Source organism: Arabidopsis lyrata (assembly GCF_000004255.2).
Source record: "Arabidopsis lyrata subsp. lyrata unplaced genomic scaffold ARALYscaffold_14, whole genome shotgun sequence".
Lineage (NCBI taxonomy): Eukaryota > Viridiplantae > Streptophyta > Magnoliopsida > Brassicales > Brassicaceae > Arabidopsis > Arabidopsis lyrata.
This window is the reverse complement of record NW_003302543.1, coordinates 44,163-52,561: the sequence shown is the minus strand read 5'-3', so window position 1 is coordinate 52,561 and position 8,399 is coordinate 44,163. Positions and strand designations below refer to the sequence as shown.

At 40.8% G+C, this 8,399-nt stretch overlaps 1 protein-coding gene across 1 annotated transcript; it reads left to right on the top strand.

Annotated features, from left to right (window-relative positions):
• Positions 1-2,669: 2,669 nt before the first annotated feature.
• On the top strand, positions 2,670-4,340 carry LOC110226869 (the record flags this gene model as incomplete). Its single annotated transcript, XM_021019704.1, has 2 exons — positions 2,670-3,804; positions 4,018-4,340. Coding segments are annotated over exons 1-2 (1,458 nt in total), but the record flags the coding sequence as incomplete, so codon positions are not given.
• Between the last annotated feature and the right edge of the window lie 4,059 nt (positions 4,341-8,399).

Here is an 8,399-nt window from a genome sequence, read left to right as displayed (position 1 = left end):
TCTCACGAATATGGCCTCTCTCCATTAGCTCAGTTACTTGCTTTTCTAGCTCCTTGGTCTCCACAGGATTAGTTCTGTAAGCTGGTCTGTTTGGCAAAGATGCTCCTGGAACGAAGTCTATTTGGTGTTCAATGCCTCTGATAGGTGGTAAACCTTGAGGATTCTCCTCTGGGAACACATCAGTATAATCCTGCAATAGAAGCTTAATTTTGCTAGGAATGGCCTGCTCAGGATTAGTTATGCTCACGAGAGTCTCTTTAAAAACAAAGAGTAATTTAGATGAATGTAAATCACTTCCCTTTTGCTTACTCTCGGTTATCATGAGGTTAGGTGATTTTTCTTTCTGTTTCCTCCTCATTTTCATGCTCAACTGGTCAAGATATACCTCGTGCGGAGTCATTGGAGCCAGTATGGTTTTTCTGCCCTTGAACTCAAAGATTTGACGATTGGTGAAACCGTCATGCATTACTCTTCGGTCTGACTGCCATGGTCTTCCCAAAAGAATGTGACTAGCGTCCATAGGCAGTATGTCACACAAAATTTCGTCCTCATACTTTCCAATAGACAATGGTACCTTCACTTGTCTGCTCACGCTCATTTCTCCATCCTCATTCAACCACTGCAGTTTGTATGGCTTCGGATGCTTCAGAACCTTTAGACCAAGTTTTTCCACCATGGTCTCACTGGCAACGTTGGTGCAGCTTCCTCCATCTATGATCAAGCTACAGACCTTGTCATTGACAATACATCTTGAGTGAAACAGATTTTCTCTTTGCTCTTGCTCATCTGTCTTAGCAATAACACTCAAAGTCTTCATGGCAACCAGCAGCTCTCCTTTAGATGGCGCTTCACAGTCTTCTGATGATGAGTTCTCTTCTTGCTGCTCATCCTCTGACTCTATCTCACCAGTATCTTTCAGTATCATGATTCTCTTGTTTGAACACTGATGAGGACATCAAGTCATCATCAACCAAGGATCAGGGAGAAAACACCGACCAACCGACCAAGAACCCCGGAGAGAACAAACATGAGCGTACCAAAGACATATGTGTCTTTCTTGCGGTATATCAGCCCATCCAGGAGGAGTTAGGCTACAAATCAACTTATTCAAGAAACTTAACTCATCAAGGAATCACGGAGAGGTGGAATTGGTTCAAAATCTTTCTACATGAGAAATATATTCAAGTTACAAGTCAGCAGACTTCCAATGAACCCGATGGAGACCAACAGCTATTTATTGGAGGATTCCGACCAGACCAGAAGGATTTAAGCTACGAAGTGAATTTTAATACATTCTTGACTCATCAGAGGATCTCGTCGAATTGGAATAAAGCCCAAAACAATTTTGGTTTAGAAGATATTAATTTTCTAAACCAGATGATTCTCAGCTTGCCTTATTTGGAAGCTGACCGGTTTAGTTACTTGCAAACCAGACTTTGGCGTCCAGGAGAGTCTCTAATGCTACAAGAGTATCTTAAGAACATCTCAAGCTTCATTTCCAGCCATTGGATCAGGTGGATTCAATCTTGCCCACTCAAACACCAAGACTTTCCATATCTAGACCCGAAAGCCTTCAATGCATTCCAACAACTAGATTCCTTTAACGCAATAAAGGCCACGTCTTGTAGGAGCTTCTACATGGACCAGAGGCTTCTCTCACATGGAAATATCAAGAAGATTTCGAGATATAAAGAGGAGTCAATCATATTTCCTTACTCGGCCAAGATTCAAGCAATTAAGCCTAACGGCTATAATATCTTAGGCATCTTTATTTCGTGCACTTTCTTTCTTCTTCTAGTGTTATAGACGTTAGAAAAGAGCCTATATAAGCTCATATTGTTCTATTGTAAAGATCACCTTTCAATCATCTAAGAAATATACAAGTTTGTTTTTATTCAAAGAGTGTCTTTGTTTAAAGTTTGTCTTTAAGTTTCATTTGAGAGATTCATTTGATTCTTGAGATTATAGGATTAGGATTGTTTGTGTGATTCAAACAAGTCTAGTTCTCCACGGATTGAGAGAGTCAATCGCTCCACGGATTGAGAGAGTCAATCACAAGCACCATCACCGCCTTTACCTACGTTTCCATCTTCCGCCAAAGCTTTGTTGATCAGTTCTTGATCACCGTTTGTTCATAAGATTGTGGAGTGATTCCCGATCTTATATCATCTGGTATCAGAGCTTCAAAAGCTCCTACCCATTAGGTTGTATTCATCCAACCTTTATCTCTTTTAATTTTCTGTTTTGTTATTTCATTTTCATAAATCTTAAAAAACCCATAAAAATTTGATTCTTGCATTTTTATTCTTGTTAATTTGCTTTAGTACCATTATAAAAAAAAAAAAAAATTATTTGTTTGAGTTTTGCTTTTTTTTTTTTCGTTTATATAAAAGAAAAGCCCTAAAAACCATATTTTGTTGTTTTATTTATATTTTCGATTTTTATTTTTATTTTTTATGAAAACCAGAGAAACGAAAATAAAAAGTGAATTTTTCTTATTTTTTTTGGGTATTTTCGAGTTTTATTTGAGAAAAAAAAAAAAAATTACAAAATTTCCATATTTTTGTTGACATTTATTTGTTCTTTCCTTTTCTTTGATACAAGTTGATACGATTTCTTATTTGTCTTGTGCAAGGAGAAATCATCAAGAGATTACAGAGAAAATATCCATGGGAGATTATTCAGACGAAGAAGAAGATTCTTATGAGTCCAGCTCTTATGAATCCGACTATGATGAGCAAAACAAGAGTTGGTTCGATGAAGATGATGGCTATGAAGGACGATCATGGTGTGAGGATTACTCTAGTTCAGAATTTGGATATGAACCAGATGGAGAAGAACGTGAACCCGAACCACCAGACCCAGCCCAAGACACCACGAGCCACCAAGGTTGGTACAGAGGAGAGACTGACCAAGAGAGCAATGCCGACGAGCCCTATGGAGAAAAGTCATGGTGTGAGTCCGAAGAAGAGGAGACACACCAAGAAAATAGGCCATGGTGCGAGATACCTTACTCTGACCCTGAGGAAGAGCACCAAGAAGAGGACAGACCATGGTGCGAGATACCCGAGGATGATTATGACGACGCATCAAACGATGGAGTTAAACCATGGTGTGAAGAAACTGATTCCCAAATCAGTTTAGACGAGTCTCAAGCAAGCAATGGTGACGAACCAGAATCTAAAGAAGATTTTGCTCAGGAGAACGAAGCCAAAAGTGAGGCTGGAAGAGATGATTCCGGTGAAGAATACACCGAAGCGGATGAAGACGTAAGTGTGGTAGGAAGAGATGAAGTCCGTTACATAAACTTTGCAGGCCATCACCAAGGACCAAAAGCTTATTTGCGTTGGGAACAAGAGATAGAAGATTGGTTATCATCTAACCAAATTCCGGAGAAAGAAAAGACGATTTATGCGGAGGACACCTTAACTGAGGATGCCTTTAGGCATTGGGAACAAGATGCTTACATACGACTTGAGTATGATGAACCAGAAGCTACGTGGGAAGAGATGAAGCAGCTCATGTATGGGGAATACGTGGAAAAGGCTGGAGATGAGCTTCGGAGACAAATTAAGGTCCTTACCAATCCAAAGCCAAGGCGAATGATCGTAGTTGCAGCACCACAGCCTACACCTAAAAGTTTCTGCTGTCCTGGTCCAAAGAAAGTGTCACAAGACATGTCAAAGAAGCCCAACAAGTCAACGGTTGCTTCACCAGCCAAGAGAATTCATCAAGAATACAAATCTGTAGCTCACAAGGCAGCTAATAAGCCATTACTTAAAGCACAAGGCAACAGCAACAAAGGTAAGTCTTCTAACCCGGCTAGGTTAATTGAGTTAACATGTTATAGGTGCCATAAAAGAGGACATTTTGCTGTTAATTGTCCAACTAGAAAAATTGAAAAGACTATAGATATAAATTCAGAATCAAATGATAGTCTAGTTCAAAGTAGTTTGGAAAATTTTAGTTCTTGTATAACGCACTTGTTTCTTTTCCAAAGAGTTGAGATTATTTCAGGTCCTAAAGAGATTACACATAAAGACGCTCCACTAGAGAAGAACTTGTTGTTAGACCAAGCTGAGCACAAAGAGGCATCACCACCAAAGGTGAACAAGACCGAAGTTACCAAACGGGTAACGGCTACAAGGAAGAGGAGCCATGCACCAGAGCAAAACAGAGGAGATATAGTTTCGAGGTCGAAACCTTTTCAAGAGGGAGAGTATGATGAGGACATCAAGTCATCATCAACCAAGGATCAGGGAGAAAACACCGACCAACCGACCAAGAACCCCGGAGAGAACAAACATGAGCGTACCAAAGACATATGTGTCTTTCTTGCGGTATATCAGCCCATCCAGGAGGAGTTAGGCTACAAATCAACTTATTCAAGAAACTTAACTCATCAAGGAATCACGGAGAGGTGGAATTGGTTCAAAATCTTTCTACATGAGAAATATATTCAAGTTACAAGTCAGCAGACTTCCAATGAACCCGATGGAGACCAACAGCTATTTATTGGAGGATTCCGACCAGACCAGAAGGATTTAAGCTACGAAGTGAATTTTAATACATTCTTGACTCATCAGAGGATCTCGTCGAATTGGAATAAAGCCCAAAACAATTTTGGTTTAGAAGATATTAATTTTCTAAACCAGATGATTCTCAGCTTGCCTTATTTGGAAGCTGACCGGTTTAGTTACTTGCAAACCAGACTTTGGCGTCCAGGAGAGTCTCTAATGCTACAAGAGTATCTTAAGAACATCTCAAGCTTCATTTCCAGCCATTGGATCAGGTGGATTCAATCTTGCCCACTCAAACACCAAGACTTTCCATATCTAGACCCGAAAGCCTTCAATGCATTCCAACAACTAGATTCCTTTAACGCAATAAAGGCCACGTCTTGTAGGAGCTTCTACATGGACCAGAGGCTTCTCTCACATGGAAATATCAAGAAGATTTCGAGATATAAAGAGGAGTCAATCATATTTCCTTACTCGGCCAAGATTCAAGCAATTAAGCCTAACGGCTATAATATCTTAGGCATCTTTATTTCGTGCACTTTCTTTCTTCTTCTAGTGTTATAGACGTTAGAAAAGAGCCTATATAAGCTCATATTGTTCTATTGTAAAGATCACCTTTCAATCATCTAAGAAATATACAAGTTTGTTTTTATTCAAAGAGTGTCTTTGTTTAAAGTTTGTCTTTAAGTTTCATTTGAGAGATTCATTTGATTCTTGAGATTATAGGATTAGGATTGTTTGTGTGATTCAAACAAGTCTAGTTCTCCACGGATTGAGAGAGTCAATCGCTCCACGGATTGAGAGAGTCAATCACAAGCACCATCACCGCCTTTACCTACGTTTCCATCTTCCGCCAAAGCTTTGTTGATCAGTTCTTGATCACCGTTTGTTCATAAGATTGTGGAGTGATTCCCGATCTTATATCAAACACTCACTAGCGTAATGACCATGTCCGTGACACTTAAAGCACTTGATGTCTCTGGTTCTGGTCTCAACAGCTTTGCCCTTTCCTTTCTGATCTTGATCCTCAACCTTTGGTTTGACAAAGGGTTTGTAATCTTTCTGAAATCCTGATCGCTCATCTCTTTGGTAGCTAGGCTTTCCTGAACCAAAGCTAGGCTTTCCTGAACCAAAGCTAGGCTTAGAGCTTCTTCTCTTAAGTTGTTTCTCGAACATGATGGCTTTGTGTAGCAGCTCTTCTAGCTCCACGTAGTGCTGAACTTCTACTCTGTCAATGATATCTCGGTTCAGACCTCCCATGAATCTAGACATTGTAGCTTCTTCATCTTCTTGAATATCTGCTCTCAACATCAATGTCTCCATCTCTTTGTAGTATTCTTCAACTGATCTGCTTCCTTGGACTAGATTCCTTAATCTATTGTGTAGCTCTCTGTGGTAGTGACTGGGAACGAATCTCTTCCTCATTATAGTCTTTATCTGAGTCCAGGTCTCAATTGGGTAATCTCCAGCACGTCTTCTTGTGGTGACCAATTGATCCCACCAACTCAATGCGTAGTTCTGGAATCCTGTTGGTGCTAACTTCACTTTACGCTCCTCTGTATAACCTTGACAACCGAAAACTATCTCAATCTTCTTTTCCCATTCTAAGTACTCCTCAGGGTCACTGGTTCCCTGGAAAGAAGGAATCCGTATCTTCAAGCCAGCTAGGTCATCTCTAGGCGGAGCTCTTTCTTCTCTGGGATGTCTTCTCCTTCTATGGCCGTTACGAGTAGAGGTTTGGCTGTAATAGTTATGTGCCGCCTCTTGATCAGAAGGATCTCTAGCATCTCTGTTCTGTCTGCCCTGGGTTGACCTCTCATTAGCTTCAAACCTTTCGTCCATCATTTTTGCCATGTTAGCAGTAAGAGTAGCTGTAAGAGTTGCTGTAAGAGCTTCCATCAACAGCTTGTTGCTCTGTGCTTGACTGCTTTCTTCCTTGTCTTTGTCAGACATGTCTGCAAAGATCAAAACGAAATAACAAGTAAAAGGTTCCTTGAAAACTAACAGGGAGATCGAGTATAGAAGTTAAAAGGTCCAAAAATTTCAACTCGAGTTTCCTATCGTTTTCAAGCGGATCTAACAGTTCTAACAGATTTCTAAAACCGAGTTCGACATTATTCAACACTAGAATGATCAATAAACAAAATAGAATTTGAAAAGTCAGAATAGATACAACCTGACACGAAGTGGCTCTGATACCACTTAATATGATCCTGGTTAGATCTTAGTCCCTTGATGCACTTCGTGTGGTTGTTGAATAATCAAGTAGAAGGGATGCGGAATGAAAATGAGTGAGATCGAGTAGGAGTTGAAGGTGATGATGGGGTTGAGATCGAGTAGAGGGTCGAGTAAGCGAATGGTTATGGGCTAATGGATCTGACCATGTGATCGAGTGGTTCTGGTCGAGTGGTTTTGGTAGTGAAGTGAGAGTCGTGATGTGTGATCGAGTGGTTTTGGTGGTGAAGTGAGAGTCGTGATGTGTGATCGAGTATGAGAGTGATAGGTTGATCCGTCGACGTGATCGAGGAGGATGATGGTTTGATGATGGTGAACGAACCAATGATGTTGCGATCGAGTGATGGTGAGAAGGTGAAGGGTCGAGTAGAACTTCCAAAGGCTGCGAGTTTCCTTTGAACTTCTGGGCTTGTTCGTGCTTGGATATGACACACCAAGAGCATTCACAAGTGAGAAAGGATATTACACACCAATCTCATGATCAAACAGAATCAGAAAGAGATTTTGATAAGAAAATGTTTGATGATCGATTACAAGGAGAAGAAGCGAAATATAAAGAAGAAGAAGAGAGTTCTAGGGAGATGAAGAGTTATCCTAGGGAAAGAAAACGAAATTAAACACACAAAGACTGAATTCGAAATTTTAAAGAAACGGGCTTCTCCTTGACGATGGGCTGCGAGACAACATTGGGCTCGAGTATAAGTGTGTGGGCTTGCCTCGTTAAAAACCTCTCTTGGAAAACCCATTGGGACAAAACCAAGAGGAGGGAAAAAGAGTGCAAGTCACACACCTCCAATGATGTCACTTAAACGGCTTGAATCACAACCAACGTGGTTGGACAAGCTTCCGGTTTAAGGCTGCCTTCCATGTGTTGTAGAAGTGTGTTGATAGCTTGATTCAACAACTTAGTCTTGGATCTTGTCATTGGTCCAGTAGCAACTTGCAATGACATATCCTCTTCAGCTCCAAGTGAATCATGCTCCTTAGCTCCCTGCATGGTCGAGTACTTCCTTGGTGCATTAGTATACTCGATCACATTGTCCTCCTTGTGGTCGAGCATGTGGTCGAGTACATCATCTGGTTCAGCATCAGCATGCTCGATCGCGTTGTCCTCCTGGTGGTCGAGTACGTGGTCGAGTACGTGGTCGAGTGCCTCCTCTGGTTCAAGCTGTTTCTTAGTTCCTTGACCCAAGCTTCCCATGATCACATCACAAAGAACCCTACACAAGGTTATTATGGTTTCACAAGTTTTGTAAGTGAGGACGAAGTCCCTATGAGTTTTTTTTGTTTTGCATCTACGGTACTTTAACAACCAGGATCCGGGTTACATTTCTCTTTCTCATACTCAGTCATACACACCAATCTTGTCATATTGGACTCCAAGAAGCCTACACAAGCTTATTATGGCTTCCCGATGTTTTGTAAGGGAGGACGAAGTCCCTATGAGTTTTTTTGTTTTGCATCTACGCTACTTTAACAACCAGGATCCGGGTTGCATTTCTCTTTCTCATACTCAGTCATACACACCAATCTTGTCATATTGGACTCCAAGAAGCCTACACAAGCTTATTATGGCTTCCCCAAGTTTTGTAAGGGAGGACGAAGTCCCTATGAGTTTTTTTGTTTTGCATGTAGAAGGGATGC